A 22783-nucleotide genomic window follows, 5' to 3' on the forward strand; every position below is an offset into this window, starting at 1 on the left:
TTTCCCCTTGTTCTATCCTCCATCACCTGGGAGAAGAGACCAGCACCCACCTCTCTACAACCTCCCTTTAGGAAGATGTAGGTGGTGATGAGGTCTCCCCTCAGCCTTCTCTTCTCCAGGCTAAACAACCCCAGTTCCCTTAGCCGCTCCTCATAAGGCTTGTTCTCCAGACCCCTCACCATCCTTGTGGCTCTTCTCTGAACACACTCCAGAATCTCAACATCCTTCTTATAGTGAGGGGCCCAGAACTGAACACAGTGGTTTCTGTGGTTAACTACCCTTGTGATCAAAATGAATCCCCTACAGTCTCCCTGAAGTTGTGCCTCTGCCTTAGTAATTTATGTAATCTATGTCTGCTATCCTTTTCTCAGCAGACATGGATAGCAGATTATTCCCTGCCTCTCTGCAGTATCCTGCCATACCTTTGAATAATCTTGTGTTTTTTCTTCAGTATTTTTCTAGATCAGGCAACTAGGTTGTTACTCTCTTTCCTCGGATGCCTAGAAACCACTGCATTTGAAAACTGTACTGATCATCTTCTAGGCCATCATCACTTAGTCCACATCCACATGTGGGCTTCAGATCCAATAGGCCCGAGAAAAAAGAAGCCAATGACAAAACCAGAAATCTCCCTGTTCTCCCCCCACCTCATCACATAGGAAGGAAACCCCAATGGTCACACTCGCTCATGCAGTCCAAAGAATTCCATGTGCTATGCATACAGCTCTGCTGCAGACACCATAACAGTATAGCCATAACTGACAAGAGAAAAACTGACATAAGTTGTATAGGAGTTACATAGGAAATATTGCAATACACAGCACGGTACCAGCTGAGCCTTGTTCCTCAGGCTACAGACTTTTTATAAGACAACCACTCAGTATCATATTTCCAGGCCCCTGACTGTAGCATACTGGACTCACAAGAGCAAATGTGAGTCCTTCTCTACAGCTTCATGCACATATTTTCAGGCAAACACTGATTAAAGTACAGATAGATCCTAAGATTTTGGAAGCCTTGTTATGGAAACAGTAGGCCAAAGTAACAGGCTAACATACATACACAGAAAATCGTAAAATTTGCTGCATATATAAAAAAATCAAAAACCTCAAAAAACTCAGCACCCTAGAACGCCAGAACCTAAACCAAGATCCAGCAAGAAAAAATCTGTAAGCCTCTGCCAGGCTGTCTACAAAGCTCCTTATGGTGAGCCTCACAAATACTTTTGAATAATAGAAGAAGTTTAAAGTATAGAGTATATACCAAATACTACCCATTTCCAAAACAAATTGGACAAAATCATGCAAGAGAAAAAACAACTTATTATTATTATTATTTAGTCATTCCATATGAAGATACAAAAAAAAAACCTTCAAGTATAAAGTATTTGGATCTATTAAAATGGAAATTGTATTGTACTTGCCATAGGATTTTTGATAAGGTTATTAAAGATAATATTTTTGAGTGGCTCATTTTGCCAGCTCACAGTGACATTTCAATTCAAGTGCCCTATATCAAATTTTAACTACATATAATCAAAAGAGTTAATCCAAAAGCTGCACAGCAAATCCTTGTTAGGATTCCTTGTTCGACGTGAGTTTGTAGCACTAAGACCTAAATGGCCTTTCTAGTCAAGGGTGATTAAGCTGACTACTTAAAAAGGACATAATGTGAAATAAAAATAATTTTAAAAAATACAGTTTTCTATCACTGCTGGTGAGAGAAACTATACTTCCCAACACAACATTTCAAAGGAAAAACTCCACTGTGTCTTTACTTTCTTACTTAGACATACGATGTAACCACATATGGACATATACATAGAGAATACAAACCTTATGAGGAGCGGCTGAGGGAACTAGGGTTGTTTAGCCTGGAGAAGAGAAGGCTGAGGGGAGACCTCATCACCACCTACAACTACCTCAAGGGAGGTTGTAGAGAGGTGGGTGCTGGTCTCTTCTCCCAGGTGATGGAGGATAGAACAAGGGGAAATGGCACCAAGCTGTGCCAAGGGAGGTTCAGGTTAGAGATAAGGAGGAAGTTCTTTACTGAGAGGGTTGTCAGAGGCTGGAACAGGCTGCCCAGGGAGGTGGTGGAGTCACCATCCCTGGATGCATTTAAAGAGCGGGTAGACGAGGTACTTAGGGATATGGTTTAGGGTGTAGACAGGAGCGGTTGGACGTGATGATCTCGGAGGTCTTTTCCAACCGAGCGATTCTGTGTGATTCTGTGTGTGAATTTCTGTGTGAATGCAGGCAAGGAGGAAAAAATTGCCAGCAGATTCTGTCAGTACAAGCTCTTAATGGCAACTGCCAGCAAGTCATGGCAGAGAGAACCTTTTGGAGAAGTGACTTAAAAAAGCAGAATGTTTGGAAAAAAGCAATAACCAAGAAGTATCAAATTTGAAAAACTTCTCTGAGTTAGTTACAATTTATTAAAGCAAAGAGGACTGCATGCCAGCATATGTATGTGTGCACACATCCACATACCCACCAGCTATACAAGTATAGCCACACTGAGTTCTCTCCCACAACAATTTTATTTTTATCCCTTGACATCACTGTTTTCTTTAATTCAGTGTTTCCTTTAATCTAAAATTACAATTAAGAATTGGACTGAAATACAGATTTTTTTTTCTATGCCAAAAAAAAGCAAATGTTTTGGGCCTATTTATCTACAGTGAAATTCTTGATGAGGCTGGGATATCTGCTGTTCTAGAAGGAAAGGGGGCTTTAACAGGTTTAACAACTATGCAGTATTAACTCTTAGACTGAGATGGACTGTTTTGGATCTGTGTGAAAGGACAGAAGGCAAGCCAGGTAGGTGCACACATTTTCCCCAAAGAAGCTGAACAAAAGGTTAATATAATCCCTATTTCAATGTTTCTGTGAGGATACCTGCAGACAAAATGGGGTGCTAGTTGGAGCCCACAGATGGAACAGACCGAGACACGATCAGTACAGATGGCTACAGCCTGCAAGAAAATCCACTAACCTTGGAGACAAAACACATTCCCTTTCTACAGGATGTTATCATGGGAATAGAATCTCTGTAAGGTTTTTCTTGAGTAAGGATAATTTGCATTCATGTATATTTTTATTGTTGTTGATATTTAAAAAGCATGTTACCTTGATAATAAAAAATGTAATTTATACCCTGTGCAAGAAAAACTTATCAAAGAAATAAAATCACTAGTTCCTAAAAATCTCAGAAACTTCTGGTCAAAAAGGACTAGAAGAAGTTTAGATTTAGCAGTTCAGCAATGGAATTTCCCATATTTGAGATTTTGTTTACAATGCAAATAAATTCTTCTGTTATTGAAAGGAAGGAACAGTTTAATCAAAAGTATGTGAAAACAAGATGGTTTAGAACTCATAACACATTATTACAAACCTGTGAAATTCTAATTTCTTGCTAAAATTAGATATAGAATATCGAGCAACTACAGAATTTATTAGTATAGCTGTGAGAATACTGCATTTATGAAACCAGAAGATACTACAGGACAATATGTATGTAACATTTTAAATAGAATGGTACTTGAGAAGTGCAATATTAAATGCCTTGCTAATTAGTGTCAAAAATATAACCATAACCTATGCTATTTGATCTAGGTAATAGTGGGGTTTTTTTGGGAAAAGAAAACCCTCAAACAACTAGGCGTTGAAACTGAAATAGCAGTAATCTTTAGCTTGGAATAAAATCTACTTGAGTTTAAAAAGCTTTAGGGCTTTTCAAGTTTTTCCATGTTAGACGAGGATACTGGGAAAGACACTGCTTTAAGCAGAAACAGTAATCATGCAAGCATAGACACCACTCCTCTGCTACTGTTACCTGGCTTTTGAATTATTCTTCTATGAGTGTGGAAGAAATATCAGCACTTTATGAAACTGAACAGTTTGCAATATTTTGACCAGCAGAAAACAAGACTCCCTTCCCCCCTCTCCATTTTCTTCCTATGATTCATCATTGCAAAGATGTTCTTCAAAAATGCTTTTCTATATCAGGAATCCTTCTGCATATAAATAGGTAAGACTCAGCAAAGTCTTGACAATCAGCTAACAGGAATGAAGTCAGAAGAATTTATTGTGTGAAAGTTGCTTGAAAATACACTTGAAAATGCTGGAAATATAGTTCCTATTATACAAAAAGATCAGATTTGAATAAGTAGACTTTGAAATCCAATGTGAGAGGAGACTGATTTATTATTCTATTGGATATATTATGATTAGTCACCAAAATATATTATCTTTTTAATCAAATCAATTAGAAAAGATTGTAAAGAGCAGGAACTGGAAGCAATATTAAAAAAATCTGCAAGTGTTATCAGTGCCTCAGAGACAGGCTTAAGGAAAGGTAGGACTCATCTACCCACATACAAAGGGTCTTTATTTTTAATGTATAAAAAGTACTTAACACTACTGAGATAGCAATCTCTAATCAAATTCTACTCAAGTAGAATAATAATATCATACCAAATACTAACCTGAAATACTACCTCTCTAGCGAGGACATAAAATTTGTATCTTGATTCACCACATGAAAATATGAAAAAGAAAATAATTTGTTGTGAATACATCTATTGTTTATTGCAGCACACACTCCTAAGTAGCCAACAAATTCTTAGCACAGAAAGGATTTTTTCATTTTATTTTGGAACAGCCCAGGCACAAGATTTTGATCAAAGCCCGTTACACAGTTAGGAGAGAATGCTTATTCTCAGTACATTCTTTCTCAAACCTTTTAACTTCTCATCTTCCTTCTCCCTCACCCTCCTCTTTGCCCCCAGCCTAGGAATCTTTCAGGGATCATACCACCTTCCACCATATTACTTAGTAGAAAAACCTTCAGAAATAAATCAAACCACTCGTCAAAACAGTATGCCTAAAAATTCAAGATGCCTGAAGTATGACAGAATGTCAGTCATTCCAGACAGGTCAGTTAGTAGAGCTAGAAATCAAAAGACTAATACCACAGGCATCTAAAAATTGTTTAGACAAGTTGGACAGATGACTTTGTTTTAATTAATATAAATAATCAGGAAATTATTTTAGTCTATAGACCCGCTGAAAGGTGACTTGTACACAAACCCACACACTCAAGGACAAATCCAAACCATGCTCCACCACATACATGTTAATACAAATTACTCTAAAGACTATCTGGCTCTTTCTTGCAGCAGTCATTTCACTGGCCTTACTGAGAGTTGAAATACCATTTCAGTGACACCATGGATACTTTGAAATAGGGATTTTTTTTTTTTGGTGTCACTTTTGTTTCCTACACAACCCTGATAGGATGCTGGATTACTATCTCTAGAAAGATACATACTTTAATACTAAACTTCATTAGTATTATAGTTAGTTATGAACACTAGAAGCTGAATCTTTCATGACACTGATATGCAGAAAGCATCACCATGCCATTAAAAGTATCACTGTATTAGTAAATATTTTGTACACAAGGGTCAGTGGGACCTTAGGGGTTGTAGGTTCTGCCTGCCAGTGACTCTACTTACTCTGGGAGGATGGGAGGGGAAAAGAAAAGAAGCAGCATAAAAGAATTGGGTAGTACCTTGACCCAGTTATGTACAAGTAGTGCTGATACTGCAGCAGTATCTGCATACAAGAATTTTAGAAGAATTTGATACTATATAGGATGAAGAAAAACCACACAGCAGTAGAAACTACTGTGACAGTGATGTATTTTCCATCACAAGGTATTATATGACAATGGCACTTACCATGTTTGTGTGATACATAAAAAGAGGTACATGAAAAGGTTATGTTATCACCAATAACTGATGTGGAGGAAAAAATGGTGATTACGTAGATGAAAGCTGCCCTTATGCATAGAAGTTCATGAACACCTCAGAGCTCTGTAAATCTACTTTAGTACAATGTTCACACAGGAGCAATTAATTAATCCAAGTTAAACCTGAAATTTATAGTAAGTTTGGTATTTAAACAGGATTACTTCTTATAACTGATTGCTGAGCATTACTCTTTGTTATATGCTGTACAAAGCCTACAATGCAATTTAACATTTTTGCTGTTCAGCCTATGACTTAATCTTTGAAGAGTCCACGATACTTTAACATTTTCCTACAGAAGAGATGGTTGGATGGTCATCAAATAAACACCTGTGTCAGTTCAAATGTCACTTCTTCCAAGTTTTTGACCCTGTTCCTCTGCAGAAGGTTAATGCTCACCTAGTAAAGTCAGAAAAACAGATCAGGTGGGCACTTCCCATTTACTTTAGTGCAAAGGGAACTGGACAATGTAACCCAATATAGAAAGCTGTTTAAGCTAAATGTTTCTGTACTTAAGCAGGAAGGGACAACTCAAAGGATCCCTCTTCCACCAGTATCTGCTCTGGTGTGATAGCCTCTGGTGATGTGAAGTGACTTCTACCAAAGATCTAATGATGTAGCTGGAAGATGGTAACGCCTTCAGTGAGTGCAGCTGTTTTGCAGACAGGCTCTGACCATGCTTTGCTCTGTGTCCCATGAATGAATGTAGGTAAATGCTGTTTTTAAACCAAATGGAAGGAGCTGCTAGAGGACACTGCAACAGACCTTGAGGTATCAGCTCCATTCCTGCCAAGAACATAATCTTGGAACCTTCTCTGCCAAATTAGGATGTTTTCTTATAGGCTCTCACATACACAGACACTATTTTTCTGTCCTGTGATCTGCACGGTAGTCAGAAGGAGGGTCGAAAAAGAATTTGTTATTTTATGTTATCATAAAGAAAAAATAAAGATTCTGGCAATTTGCCACTAGCTACAAAGGTATTTGCAATAATTTGCATTTAAAAATACAAAATTAGACAGTTGGAGGAGCAAGGGGATATAATCTGTCTCCATTAACAAATTGGCAAAATTAGAGAGCACTGGTTCCAGCTGTAAAGAACTTCTGTGGTACAGTCACCTTTGCAGGTTGGCAGGTGTACAGATACAGATGTACCTTACAAGACAGAGGGCTAGAGTCATGGTGTTGTCAATTGCTTATCAGTTAGAGCATCACTGAGTGTTCAGGACATGCTATGGCCTAGAAAATAGCCACAGGAGATTATTATCTCTTAGACACTTGGGAAATTATTCTGCAACTTGCTAAAAATTAAAACTTGGATTTTTGAAAGAGTTAACTGTTAAAACTAATTATCTTTTATTAAAATATAAACCCCTATCATTTCTATTATTTAAATACTCTTATTTTTTTACCTATTACCAAAATTGAATACAACCAATGCTACAGTACTATTTATTTTGATGCTATACTTCTTTAGTTTTTGGCAGATTTAAGTCTTCCTACACAGACAACGAATTTTTCTATTGGAAGAATGTGGGGGGAGCTGGAAGCCTGGGAGAAAAGGGTCAAGGACACCAACAGCAGAGTGGGAACACCATCAAGACTGAAGAAAAACATGTCAGCTGAATGCTTCTGCTTAAATGATCTGCAGTGAAATAGCTGGCACTGCTGAAATTAAAATGAGCTTATTCTAAATTTTAAGTACAATGTGTTGCCATGAGCAGTCCAATTTGTATCTCTCAGTTTCATTGAGACTCTGCACTTAGGTAGATCAAGATTTGAAGACTATTTTTTCAAGCATTAAAGCAAGAAACTTATTATAAATACAAAATTTTGATTAGATTATGGGCTATAATTTTACTGTAAACAGTGGCCAGGGATTGTGGAATTTTACAAAGTCTTCAGCACCAATAAATAAATAAATATGTGCAAAGGCTGAACTCACATTCTAAAAATATCTTACTCATTTTCAGACTTGATAAGTAGAGACAATGAGAGTTTAAAATGTTAGTACTAGTGGCTGTCACAATAACTGCACATAAGCTGCTATGAACAATCGCTTTTCCAGAACAAAGCACCCGATCCATACAGGCGAGGGGATGGCTGTGAGAGTTCGGCGAGGTTCAGCATACTGCATCCCTAGGCAGCACAGAGCTCAGGAGCAGGCTTGTTAGTAACAACACTAACACACAAAGGTTGTTCTAATTCTAAGCAGTCAGATGAAGACAGCAGTTCAGGGCTATGACTAGGACAAGGATGATGCTAAACTTTTTTGCTTTTACATCTGGTGAGAAATTCACAAATACCTAGCAAAATATTCATTTTCACCCACCTTCTGTGGTGACTGGGAGAGAAATCTCCATGCAGGCTGCAGACTGCGCTTTTCTGAAAGGGGGCCTCCCAGGCCCTCGGCGGTTTGCTTTTGAGACATCTGCACTGGAAAGACGTTTTCCTGAACTGCAGCTTTGGGACGTCGGACTTGTACAGTGACCATTCACATGATCTAGAAAGTGAATGCAACAAGTGCTAGGTAAAGTGCCAGCTCCCAAAATACAGAATGGAGGAGAGATGTATGCACTGATGTTTAAGAATGAGTTAAACCAAATCTTCTGAGAATCACTACTTATTTGTTTTACCAACCCAGCATATATATGTAAGAAGAACTCACTATAACTTTAACCAAAACCAACCAAATAAGGGACATAGAACTGGTACATGTTATTATAGCTTCAGATCCCATAGCATTTTGGGACCTATGCCCATCGGCGATTTATCAAGATACTGCTGGTAACACTGTCATCCCTGATGTTGTGTCTCCCAAGATACCAGATAAATTTGAACACTATCTTTCCTTTTTGCTCTCATAAAGAACTACGAGCATAATTTATACAGGATAGAACTAACTGTTGAACAATTGATTTGTCTGTACAGACCTAAAGATAAGATGCTTAAGTCCTTAGAACCCTGCTAGAGGCCATGGTCAATCAGCACAGTACATGCTGCTGACTGATGGGGTGAAAACCAAAACATGGCTGCTTTAAACTCTGCCTACATTCATCTGTTCTTCATCACTGGCAACAGGTCTTTAAACCACAACAATCCACTGATCAAGGATTAGATCAGAGGTCAGAGAGGGTTGGAGTGGACTATAAAACATCCATGCAAGATTTTTCTTCTTCTGATGTTGGATAAGGCAACACGAGAAGAATTACTGAACAGAATTTTCCCCTTAACATGTGAAAGGATATACATCCAGGTATCACAGAATCACAGAATCACAGAACGTTAGGGATTGGAAGGGACCTCAAAAGATCATCTAGTCCAATCCCCCTGCCGGAGCAGGAACACCTAGATGAGGTTGCACAGGAAGGCGTCCAGGTGGGTTTTGAATGTCTCCAGAGAAGGAGACTCCACAACCTCTCTGGGCAGCCTGTTCCAGTGCTCTGTCACCCTCACTGAGAAGAAGTTTCTTCTCAAATTTAAGTGGAACCTCCTGTGTTCCAGCTTGTGCCCATTACCTCTTGTCCTATCATTGTTTGTCACCGAGAAGAGCCTGGCTCCATCCTCGTGACACTATAACTGAATTATTTCTGGTAAGCAGGTAATTCATACTTACCAATTTAAGTAAACAGTAGGTAATAAGCGTAACAAAAATTCAGACTTATGCAAGCACACTGAATATTTCTATTCAAAACTATGGAAGCTCAATACTATAGGTAAGGACAAACTTGGAGTTTCTGCCTTCATTTTAAATGTCAGGTTATTTATATCTGAGAATCAGAGTAATCCTCAAGATTCTGTGTATGTAAGTACCACATCCAGTTAATTTTCTTTGATTTGTATTGTATCTAAGGAAAAGATGAATATTAATATACCAAGATAAATTTATTTCCTGGTTACCATGCCATGATAGCTCCACTGCACATGATGAAACTCTGTTTCTATATTCAGATGACAAAACAGGTTCTATATTGAATAGTGTGGTATTATATGTAGTCTTCCAATGTGTAAGTCAGGTCTTTTCCATGTGAAAGCAGTTCAGTCATAATGAACAAAATTGGAAAGAATTGTTCAGTATTATAGTTTAGAAAGCAATTTAGTATCTGTACTGCATAATGAGACGGCTCTGTAGGAGACACAACTCTCATGAAACTTATCATGTTTCTTAATACATGGCTATTAACTGCGATAACAGCAGATACAGAACTGATGTGGATGATTCATTCAACTTATAGTTGGGGAATTTTACAAAATATGCTGGAACTATTCATATATTTCAGTAGAAAGTCCTCTGAGATCAGGGGCTTTGCTCAAGGGTACAGGCTAACTGTTCAACCTCAGCAGCAGACACATCCTCATCCAGCTGCTTCCTTTCTTCAAAACTCAGTTTGTGTGAAGGAGTTTCAGCATGATATCTAATTATCTCCAGGGGGATCCTAGGAAGTGGTGAGGAACATAACAGAGTAAAAAAAGAATCATATTCTATAGAAATATCAACAACATTTGTGAGTCCCTTCCCCTGAACATTGTACAGAATGGGCATAATTCCTCTGAATCCTTATTCACTATGCCAAATTTTATGCTGTATTTTATGCTGTATTTCCCTTAGTATGCTTGCTTGTCTCAGTTACTTTCAAAGGTCCAAATTAAACAAAAACAAGCAGTAGGATCTGGGCATCTAAATCCCTTCAGTTGTTTTGATAAGGCCTTTCCAAATAAGCAAAGTCAGTTCCTGTGTAGAAAAAAAAACAAACAGGCCTCATCCTAGAAGTTGCAGGGATATCCCTTCAAGTACTGAAGTTGTTAAAATGTGAGTGCTACAACAATGAGCATACAAGGGATTTTAGTGATCAGCTACACACTTTTCTGTCTTTTAACACTGTTCCATTCTTTTGATTAGATACTATTTTTTAAATGTATACAACAAGGAGCAATGCAGCTCGTCAAACCTAAGTAAAAACAGTAAAGACAGTGTACAAAGAATAATACAATTATGAGAAGTATGACTGCAACATTTCTGCAAAGAAGCTGGTAAGAATTGAGGAGATAAAGAACACCCAAATCTATGAGAAAATCCTATGTATGTATTTAAAAATGGTTTTTATGGTATAAGATCAGTGATACAAAACATTTCTAAAGAAAGTTATGTACTACTTAAGAAAGTATTCCTTACCATCCTGTCTGGAAAAAAAGTGTGTAAGAAAAGTGGCAAGAAAAAAAACAGTCTTCGATTCCTACAGTGTACTTTCTAAGGGAGACTGTGAGAATGCTCAAGCTACCACCCTTTGCCAAAATGACTGCAATGATTTACTAGCCCTCTAAGACACGAGTCACCTGATCCTCCTTTGCCATGACAGATGCCTTCTAATCTCCTCAAAGAACAAATAGAGAAGGCTTGTAAAAATATGGTGCTTTTTCCAGCTTTTTTTTGATTTACAAGGAAGGACAGCATTTTAACTTTTTTCCTTGCTGGCTTACTGCTTTTGTCATGTGGTCACTGGGGTTTTTCCTCATATCAGAAATATTAGTTGATACAGAGCATCAGTTGACATTGGTACTTAAAAAACAGTGCATGGATTGGTCTGTGCTGTTGATGCAATAGGGCAACGGCTCCTAACTCTTCTTCTAGGGAAGGCAGAGAATAGTTCCTTGGGCAGAAAGCACTGCACAAAAAGCCCCCTTCTCTTTTCTATGCTTTTCCGCCACTTCATTTGCCTCCTATCCCTTCCCATGGGTGCTGTGGCCCAGGAGGCCAAGGGAATTTCTGTTATACTCTCTAGTGCTCCTAGATTCCAGCAGCAAGTACCAGAATTACTAATACACTACATTTGGGCATCCTGGCTCAGTGGAGCTTATCCTTGAAGCAGTCTCCAGACTGTGTAACAGTCATCCCACTCTGCCAGGGCAGCAGCCTTTCATCCTGTTCATGGATAGTGAACTAAATATCTAGGGCTCAGTTTGTAGCTATTCTGTTCATTAATTATAAACTTAAGGCTCATGCAAGACATTGGAAGTATGCATAGCAGATTACCCCAATACATAGTCCATTTTATACTGATTTAACTCCACTGGTTTAATAAAGCAGCTAGTAAGACATTTTATATATTTTAACACACCTTAGATACTTAGGTGTTCATGACATATAATTCTCTAATGTTTTCCATGTGCTGCTTCTACAGTGCAGGTCCTGGTTGTCTGCCTTTGCCTGGGCTGCCTTTGTGTTACCTATACAAATTAAAAATGCTTTAGCTGTACCAAACAGCAGCACCTTTCAGTGCAGTGTGCACCCCAAAAACTGTTTAAAAAAGGAAACAGACCTGTACTGGATGGAAGGTCAGTGTGTCACACAAAATACCAGTGAGAGTATAAGAATTAGAGGTACTGAAGAAGTAACATTAGTTACTGTGAACTTGATGAAGCAACTGAGAGATGTCTTACAAGAGATGCAGTGTGGAACATGACAGCAGCAAGCCTGCTGGAAAGCCTCAATTAATCTAATTTTTTTGAGCAGTACTACACAGTCAGGGAGTGTACTATATATATATACACGTGCTGATTTTAGTTTACACACAGTAACATGTACATGTTACACAACCTGCCTTGTCATACAACTGCTTTAAACTACTTGGTGACCTCTGCAAAAGCAAAAGGGACCAATGACTTACCAGTGAAAAGATGAACCCTTGTTACAACCAAGTGTATTAGAAGTGTCACTAAGGAAGAAGAAACATGCATTTGCAGTTGCTGCCTAGAAAATGGATTTACACTAGACATAAATAATAAAAAATAAGACCAACCATTTTTTTCAGTTCTAACAAAGGGATAAATTAACACAGAAAAACTAGCTGAAAACCAGTTCTTACTAATGATCTGAGAGAGGCTGAGAACAAAGTAATTTTATTATGACTAATTAGATGCATTATAATATCATCCTAAGTTGCAAGGAAGTAATCAATAAAAGAGCAGGCAAGAGGACCAGAGAGAGGTGCTTTAATGTGGAGTAGAAAGAAACTGAAAAATGAGTCCCAGAGAAATATCCTCAACAAATGCTAAGGAATACAAACTCTGCTGTTAAAGAGAGGAAAGGTTCATCTCTTTTCACTGGGGCATTTTTGTGTACTATCAATAGATTAGATTTTGGGTAATAATTACGGGTGTGACTAACCTTTTTCCTTTACACAGCAAAGAGATACACATTTAAATCAATTAAAAAGAGATTTCATAACTGTACAAATGTCCTTAAGAACAGTCTCAGGTATGCATGTAAAATAATCAAAATATGTATAAAAATAGCATGAACATTCATTATTGAGAATATAGACTGACACTTTAAGCTTTTAACAAATTAGTCTTAAAAGAAAATCCCTTACAAAGTCAGGACCACAGTTTTATCTTGGTGCAGTTCTGTCAACCAGGCAGAAGAGGAGGAGCAGGGTTTAGCAAGAAAAGGTTTACAGATGTTCTGCTAGCAAAAGTATATATTTATCATCACATCTTCATCAGTTTGAAGAGGAAGGATGAATTGCCCTATTGACCTACTGCTAGTACATTTAGGTTCACACTAAGAGTATAATGTGCTGACATTGTAATATACTGCCTGTGTAATATAATGGTATTCTTATGGCAATGAACTCGTATCATATGCTTGATCCTAGATATCATCCTTTTTTTTTAAAGTGAGGTGAACAGATTTATTTTTCAGGAAAATAAAATATACTATGAAGTGAATGAAAATGTTAAGTGCTATGTTACTGGCACAGCCCCTTTTAAAACTAGTATTTCTGCCTGCAATTATGAACAATTAAACCAAAATACAAAATAAACACTATCCAAATGAAGAACACTAATAATAGATTACCATATGTCATAACATCACCTGTACATTATCATATCTAAAAAACCAAACCTGGCAGTGCAAAGCTAAAAATAAATCTAGCTTTGTTCCCTGAGCACAGTGGGAAAATTTTAGACTACTTGGATCTAACTCTGCTCCTCAGATTCCTCTGCTGAATATGTAGTGTTCATACAAGATCACCCTACTGGAATACTGGCTCAAAAAGTACACAGCACTCGTTGTACCTCAACAGAATAATGTCACATAAATAATTGCTATGCTTTGTTCAATAAACAGGAAAACACAGACAGAAAACTTGATTTAATTCTGAAACATAAGCATGAAACATGATACATCCTGAGCTCCACAGAGGACAACACTAAAACATGCAAATACAGTGGATGAACCACAAGACAACCTAGGATATGAACAACTAGTCCTGAGCACTCCTTGTGAATAGCATTACACCTGCATTTTCAAGATGGAAAAACCTGGATTTAATTCTCTGTTTTTGAAAATGAAAATTTCTTCAAAGAGGTTGGACTGGAAACATTTTTTCAATGTGAACATGACAAAAATAAAGCATGACACATATGACCTGGAGAACTTCTAAAAAAACCTTTACCTTTCCATCTGAAAAGAATGAAAAAAATATAAGATAATTACAACAAACGTGTTTGTAGCCTGTTATAACCGGATTCTTCCAGAGATTCTTCCCCTGAGTTTTCCAAAAATCATTGTTTTTACCTAGAGTTATTTTACCAAAATAACTGAGCTAGCACCACTCCACAGATGCTAACGTATAAATACTATGTTTGCAAATACTCAACAGAAAAAGGCTCAGACATGGTCAAATGAGGCATTCAAAATATAATTAAGTTTTCACATAATTTTAATGCAGCAAACAATTCTAAAAAAAAGTAATCCAAGTTTTTCCAAACTTGTTAACATTATGCATTGTAGATTTTTTGAGAGACTTCATACCAGGTTATTGTAATAAATAAAATATTAACAATTCTTCACTCTTAATGTCGCAAAACAAGATTTTGTAGTTGATAACTTCTGATCTAGAGTTCTTATTTATCCTTCTTTTGTTATCACTTTGTGGTCAAAATAGTTATACATGGAAAATAATTACTTTGTAAATATTCTTCTGTAAACATTTGTACACACAGCTCAGTTACTAAGACTTTGGATGTTGTTTTAAGTCTCAACAAGGTGATTGGACCATCTGTCTCATTCCTGAATCTCTGGCTACAGCTGATGGTCAGTGTGAGAGCTCAATCCCAATCCTAGAGCTCTATCTATTATAGAGGACCTCTGGGTCAAGGCAGGTCTAGTAAGTCTATGTGTAGCCCCAGATTTTGACTGCTAGAGGATGTTACAACCTGAGAAGTGTACAGAGACCATAGAACAGAAGAAATACTACATATGTATTTGCATTGCTTGAAAGGAGTGGAAAATGACTTACCTTTGAGAGTCCTTAGAAAGGAACTCTTCTTTAGGTAAAAACAGAGAACTTAGGAACAGTGAATATCTACTACATTGCAAGACTAACAATTGTGTAACATTTTGTTATTATCAACTCTTAAATACATGATGATCTTTACAGCTTGTTTTGTTGTTTCCTTTGTGACTACCTTTAACTGTATCAGTTACAAACATTTTAGTTACAGTATCATTTTGACAATTTTACAAACTTACCTTTCCTTTAAACTACTTGCATGTTAAATCTCCCATATAAATCAGTTTTGTTTTGGTTGGGGGTTTTCGTTCGTTTGTTTGTTTGTTTTAAATATGGAAACATTAGAAGTCAGAACATAGCCCCTTTCTGTGTTTGAAATACAACCTATTATGCCATAATAGTTGACAGAGCTAACCTGATGATCACCTTTCGCTGCTTTTTTTTATTCTGGTCATTTGGACTGGCAGAGTGCTAAGATATCCATTAATATAGGTTTTCTTTTTAAAATTACCATAAACCTTGTCTTATTCAATTAAGGAAGAAATTCATGGTGTCATGCACCTGACCTTCAGCAGATGAGAGACACTTTTGTCTTGTATGGTCCTAGCTACAGAATATCAAAATCCAAACCTGAAAACATGAAACTGTAGAGAGGCAAAATGTTTAAAAACATTTCTGTAAGAGTGAAAGCCTTTAGTCTAACCCACAATGTTTTTCATTTTAAAGTGATCAAACTTGCAGCAACAAAGGCAAACCGTCTCCTTCACTGAATCAGTGAGAACACAGCAGCAGCTTGAGGGATGTAATCCTTCTCCTCTATTTGGTGCTTGTCAGACTGCATCTCAAGTCCTGTGCCTACTTTTGGGCTCTCCATTACAAATAGCATACTTACATACAGGCATGAGTTCAGCAGAAGTCCATCAAGCTGGTAAGGGAGCTGGCTTACATGAGAGGCTGAGACTTGGGGTTTTTTCAACCTTAAGAAGTGAAGACTCAGGGGAGAATTTTTGCTGTTTGCTACTACTTGATCTGAGTATGTGGAGAAGATAGAGCCAGACTCTTCTCAGAGCTGCAGTGACTGGATGAGAGGCAAAGGACACAACTTGGGACACGGGAAATTCTGGTTAGATATCAGGAAAAACATTTTTTCCTGTGTGAATGATCAAATACTGGAAGAGGTTGCTCAGAGAGATTGTGGACCCCCTGTCCTTGGAGGCATTCAAGATTCAACTGGACACTGCCTTGACCTACCTGTTCTAACTAGACCTGCTTTAAGCAGGGTGATGGCCTAGACAACCTCTAGAGGTCCCTTCCAACCTTAACTATGCTATGATTATGACTACAAGCAGAGTTCAGATGATTTCTGAATACAGCTGTTTTTTTCAGACTGAAAGGTTAACAGAAATTATCCTTCTGGAAGTAGACACACACTGGACAGTACATAAAGTCCTTCGCATGTAAAAATATAGAAAATTTTCAATGTATATTGCCAATTAATTCAAGAAAAACATTGTTAAAGCTGGATATTTGTATTGTCTTTTCTAAAAATGTCAGACTAAGGAGGAAAGCAACTCATATGATTTCAAATTTTCTGATATGTTCTTCGACATTGTAAATTAAATTACAGATCCAGAGCCAGAAAAACTAGTACAGGACACTCCACTTATAATCTACCAGTTTATGCAATGTAGCACTAAGCAAAAACAGATTAAAAGCTTCAAAATTTTGCCAGTGCCTAATGTCTGCTGTAAACCCACTGCTTATCCTTAAAAAAAAAAATAGAGGTCTTGTTTATGATATCCACGTACTGTTTCATAGGCTTGGGAGCATCCAGAAAATGACACTTTCCTTGCAATGAACTACAAAGGCATTGCATGGTGGTATTCTTTAATATTGTAATTCTATTATGATAAGCACAAATCTTTAAGAAAAAAACCAAAGACAAAACCAACCAGATTCCACAGACCTCATACATGCACAAAATGGAATACAGAGCTATGATCCAAGCTCCTTTGTCTGACCCCTACAATTGTGTTTTATGAAGTCAGCTTTCAGAATTAAAGTTTTTGGGCTGCTATATCAGAAGACATTTCGCAAATTCTTGAAAAAAACTGAGCTTATTTGTTATTTTTGTCTAGGTTTTCACTGCTGTATAAAATGGGTCACATTAACTCTGACCTGGGTAAAGAATTCATTCGCTGCTTAAAAATATCTGCAGAAAGCATAGGAAATTATATTAATCTTCTAGAGATCACAGCTTGGCAAGATGAAACTAGGGATGTCTGTCTCTATTTGCATTTTCTGTTGTTCTTTGGCTAATAAAGTCTAGGTGATAGCATAAATTCATACAGTGAAACCATCTGCTCATAGGAACTAAATAAAAAATAGCAGTTACCAAGTATCTCCATTTTAGTTAAGACTTCTGTCTAGCTCCCTGTGATCACCTGGAAACTTTGAACGCTTTTAATGAAATGAGCTGAAATACTTCCTAAGAGGAAAGTACAAAAACTCTCCTATAAAAGCCTCTGTGTATGTCTGGATATATCCCAGATTCTCCACTTGATTAAATTAGATTAGAATTATCTCCATAATTCATTTCACTGCAACAGTGTACAGAAATGCAGATGATGTTTTTGGAAAACTTTGGAAAACAGTATTAGACTCAAAAATAAAGATACTATCATTCAGAGCTACCTCTGTACAGTATATGCAACAGCAATGATACACCTTCCTTCTGGCCACCTCAAATAAACACTGGGTTACTATGATCTGCAGTAACTAAAACTATCAAGAAGTTTCAGTGTATCCTCACATATGGTACATTCTCACATTTCTGTGTGAGGATATGGCATCCGCAGGTGAGAAGTTCTTCAGCAAGTGTAGATAATAATCACTACATCAAAATAAAAAGATGCTGAGATAAACTAAATTATCAGTCATACAAGGGTCAAAATGGAGTCCTAAAGTACTTTTGAGTCATGAAAATCCAGGTTTAACTAGAACACCCTCAGTCATCAGATCACACATTATTCCCTTAAATGCTAGCAAACCACTCCCCAAGCAATTCTCAGTACTGGCAGCACCTCCATCTGCAACACATTTAACTTCTACTTAACCTCTACTATTACAATTCAAAGCAAAGTGAAAGCAAGGACATTACATGAGCCACATCCTAAGAAGGGAGCAGAACTGTAAGCTGCCAAATGCTAATGTATTTCCCAATTAGCTGCGGTTTGTGCTGAGAGTAGGCGATGTATCAGCGCTCTGTGAAAAGCTAGGAGCCAGAGCCAAAGGGATGGATGTACAGTATCATATCATTTGAAAGTGGTGACCTGAGTATCTTTAAAAGAAGTGTGGGCCAGAGACTATTGTTATCCCCTGAATATCAGTCTATGCGTACAAACTTAGGCAACTGCCAAACAGTGGATAACTAATCACTTAGAGCTCTGCCAGGGTATCAAGGACATTTCGGAGCAGAATTAAATGAAATGCAGACATTATTCTTCACATTTTCCAGGAACTCTCATTTGAATTTAGCTCCATACATGGAGAAAGAGAGGCTTTTCTCAGTCTGTTGTAAACTAAGCAATCTATAATTCAGCACAGTTTTAATGGCTAGAATGATTAACTCTATTCTTCTGCCCTTCTAAGACAGTCATGAAGGAGAACTGAAACAAGTTTGGGTTTTGGTTTTTTTTTGGGTTTTTTTGTTTGTTTTGGTTGTGTTTTTTTTTTTTTTAACCTTCCTCTGCAGTTGTTTACCCTGAGTAATTGCCAGCTTATACACTGAATGCTCCTTCCACATCCTTTATCCTTAGCAATCCACTAGGCTTCTTGGTAATGTGAGTACAGAGTACCCAACAGCTGTGGCAGTGACAACAAACGGAAAGCTAAAGTGACAATTCAGTAATACCTTTTGGTCTGTATGAAGCTTTTGAAATTAATCGAGCTCCACTAGTTTCTGCAGGATGCTGAAATAGACCTTCTTAGTCTTATTTTTAGTTTATACTTAACTTATTCTATACTGTTAAAAATAATGAGTACAGGTAAGTAGTGGAATGGTAGAAACATGACTGTTTTGAAATAAAAATCACAGATAGGATTATGCATTCCACTAATCTTCAAACTTCCCTACATATGTCATACATTTAAGATGGATCATCATGCCTCCTGTGCTCTTAGGTTGAATTTGTTTAACTTTTACAAGCTTTCCTTTTGTACATAATTGTCCTGCTCCCCAGTTCTTGGGGTTTTATGGGTGGTTTTTGTTTACTTGTTTTTTTGGGGCTTTGCATTGTTTTGTTTTGGTTTCTTTAAACATAAATCTGCCTTCAATTTCTCAGTATATTCCAAGCAAAGCTTACAATATTGTCCAGCTCCCAGCATGATTACAGGAATGCTGAGGGTAAAGGCAGTTTTTTTTTCTCTGATATTTGACTTTAAATGTTGCCCATCTCAGGATGCTGAACAGAATCAAATCTTAACACCGATTCCAATATTATGCAGTAAAGTGTCACCATTGCTAGTTACATTGATTTGTTTCTTGCTTTTCTAAGAACCCTATTAATCCAGCCTTTTACACATCAAATTTATATTTTTCTTTCATTATGATTCAGGATATAAATCTATTTCACGCTTTGTGTCCTTCACGATTATATATTTTGAATAATAATTAAAAAAAAGAAGTCTGATCTATAGAATATGGTATAGCCTTAGGTGCTACCCTATGGCTATTTTGCTACTCTGTGTATTCACTTTCCCTCTTAATAGCTGCCCATTTATTTAGTGATAAATAATAAGTTTATGGGTCTATGGCTGCCAACATGTCTCCTTTTACCTTTCTGGGATATTATCAGTATTACCATTTTCCACTCCAATTTTTTGTTTGCTTGTATTCCTATATTCCTAGTTTCTCAAACATCACTGTTAATGATGGAGTAAGTTATTTCAACTAAATCACTCTGTACACTGAAATCTGCACAATCTGGATTGAATTTCCCAGTGATTTTGAAGCATTCATTTACTTAATCTTTATCAGGAGCTCTTAGCGATTTTCTAAGTCCCTCAGTCATTTAGAAGGTGGAAGACACGTTTATTCCCCTGACTTCTGCCTTGGGGAGCAGTGCTACATTAGTTATTACATACACATGATTCCTAGTGACAGCTATTAAGTTCAGCTGCATTATGCAAGGATGTGATCCAACTTTAATTTCTATCTCTAAAAAGACACTCAGAGTACTGAGGCATGGCTACATGGATTTTTCTCAGTGATCTTGCACGAGACATTTCCCATGACAGCAAAACCAGAAAGGACTCCTTGAGACTGAGAATATTTAAAGACAATTTAAAAAATCCTTGTGTGAACCACACATTCTAACTGAAATGCCAGGAGCAATCCCCTTTATGTGGATATTTAACAAGGCATGATCTTCCCCAAACATTTTTAGGTTATGCAAGACGTTGAATTTTCATTTTAGTTTTTTTTGAGGTTAAATTTTTGCTCTCACTTACTACATATTTCCACCAAACTATTAAAGAAGAATTGAGAAAAAGGTTACAGCAAACTGTGTACTTAACAGTTGGCTGAAGTTAAGTCTCAAGGAGAGAACTGAGACACAAATGACTGACTTCTGATCTGACTTCTCAGAAGTTCAAAGACACCATAAAATATACATCTTCAACTGTTTTATTACTGTTGTGGCATGGAATCTGTACATCAAATAAAGAAAATAGATTAGTGCATGCATTGGGTGTTATAGGCAGAGATAAACATCACTGACAACCAGTTATAACAGCTCAAGTGTGTCAAAAGTTCTGCAGCCTTTTCATTATAAAATATTACACACACAGTGTGTAATGACTGGTAAAATGTGTCTACATGAAATAAATGAATATTAAACAAGCAAAATGCTGAGAGCTGCCAACAGAACTGTATGGGTTAATAGGTGGTTTTTAGAAAGCCTTTTCAGACAAAGCCTCCAAGGTTATTGTGTTATCTCATGAATCAGTTGGTAAAATGTTTTGCCAATGAATGTAAGGAAGTTTAAAGCTGCTGGCTTTCGCCTACCGTACCAAGATCAGTCTTAAGATCTGTTGGCAGACTTAACTTTCTTGATCCTTTAACTGAAACAACAGAAAAAGGAGAAAGGTAGTTGTTAATAAGTAAGAAAGAAAAAGGAGCGAGGGAAAACAACATGCCATCTTCTGGTTAACACCATGTTGCAAATTTGTAGCACTGTTTTTTTTAAAATCAGCATATAAAGGTTTAAATATGGTTTAAATATTTTCATGTACACCATTCAGCAAAATAAATGTAACTGAACAAAGAAGCACTGGAAAAAACATTACTCCAGCTCTCAATAATTGAATGGTGCTTTACACAGCTTTGGCTGTGTGCTGCAATATCTTACCTTGTGATGACAGGAATGAGTAAAAAAAAACCAACACAAATGAGATTAAGGCAAATATTGCAAATGCTGGTTATACAGCATATCATAAATATTTAAACACCTGGAAACCAATTTAATAAGAGGGTGCAATGAAATTATGAGTTCTGACGACATCATACCTCAAGATACCATTTGAAAAAGAGAGGGCACATTGTACAGATAATGGAGACAGAAGACATTATTGTAATATTATGGAAAGGAAGACATTGCACAGAAACAGATACAGCAGCTTCAGGATATAATGTGGTGTTATCTAGACATCAAAATATTGCGTTCAGTTTACTAAAGATTTAATTATCTGTTGTGTTCCAATTGTGCAATAAAATTATGGTTTTGCTTCTGTTCAAAAATGTTTTCATTTCCTTACACACGAGCACATTTTTAAACAATGAACATCAGAGAACTGAAATGAAGCATGTCTTGTAGCAGTCAAAACGGCATTAAATTTATTAAAAGAATGCCTTAAGAAATCTTGCATTAATTATTCAGAGGACTTAATTTCCAACATAGTTCTTTCATTTTCTATTCATTCAGTATTTTTTCACATTGTTTTCTAGATTCTACTCCTTACCCATACTGTCTGCTACTAGAAGTGAACAATGAAGTATTTTTCAGCTAACTATTAATCTTCTAAAGAACGTCTCACATGGTAAACATCACAGTGACAGGAACACTGGGACATATGAATGTAAGGAACAAGTTCTTTGTAATTCCTATTTAATAAGCTTTTAGGTCAGAAGGATGCCCCAAACAGCCACTTACCATTTCAATTCACAGAGCCCCTAAGAAGAAATTCGGTTGCATTCTTTTGCAAAGTGTCATAAACTACAAAGCCTGCAATGTGGCAGAAGAAATCAGCTGGCACCTATGCTAGATGTCTGTTTGTCTGCCCGTCCGTCTGTCCGTCCTTGTTTCCTTCCTTCTGGGAAGAGTAGGGGAGCCCTTCAGGCTCTTGAGCAACATTTTGGTACCAGTAGAATCAGCATAGCCCTCCCAGTAGCCCATTCCTAGCTGTCACTTTAACTGGATGCTCTGGGACAAGGCGAAGGATCAACCCAGCATCAAAATATACAACACTAACACTGCTACATGAAAATTCTCTAATTTGGATACCAGGTGTTAGGATCCTATATCCATTTTAGGCACTAACACAAAGAGCAGCTTGATTTTCAGAACAGCCTTTTAAAAACATTCCATTTATCTGAGCAGCTGTCATACACTCT

At 37.1% G+C, this 22783-nt stretch overlaps 1 protein-coding gene across 1 annotated transcript in view; it reads right to left on the reverse strand.

Moving 5' to 3' along the window:
- Positions 1–22783, reverse strand: part of STXBP5L (syntaxin binding protein 5-like) — a 97161-nt gene that overhangs the window by 15273 nt on the left and 59105 nt on the right. The window contains exon 17 of the mRNA XM_010186848.1: positions 8145–8315. Within this exon, the coding sequence (XP_010185150.1) occupies positions 8145–8315 (171 nt within the window). The remainder of the gene's footprint in view (positions 1–8144; positions 8316–22783) is intronic.

The sequence above is a fragment of the Mesitornis unicolor genome, unplaced genomic scaffold (genome assembly GCF_000695765.1).
Source record: "Mesitornis unicolor isolate BGI_N332 unplaced genomic scaffold, ASM69576v1 scaffold12216, whole genome shotgun sequence".
Taxonomy (NCBI): Eukaryota; Metazoa; Chordata; class Aves; order Mesitornithiformes; family Mesitornithidae; genus Mesitornis; species Mesitornis unicolor.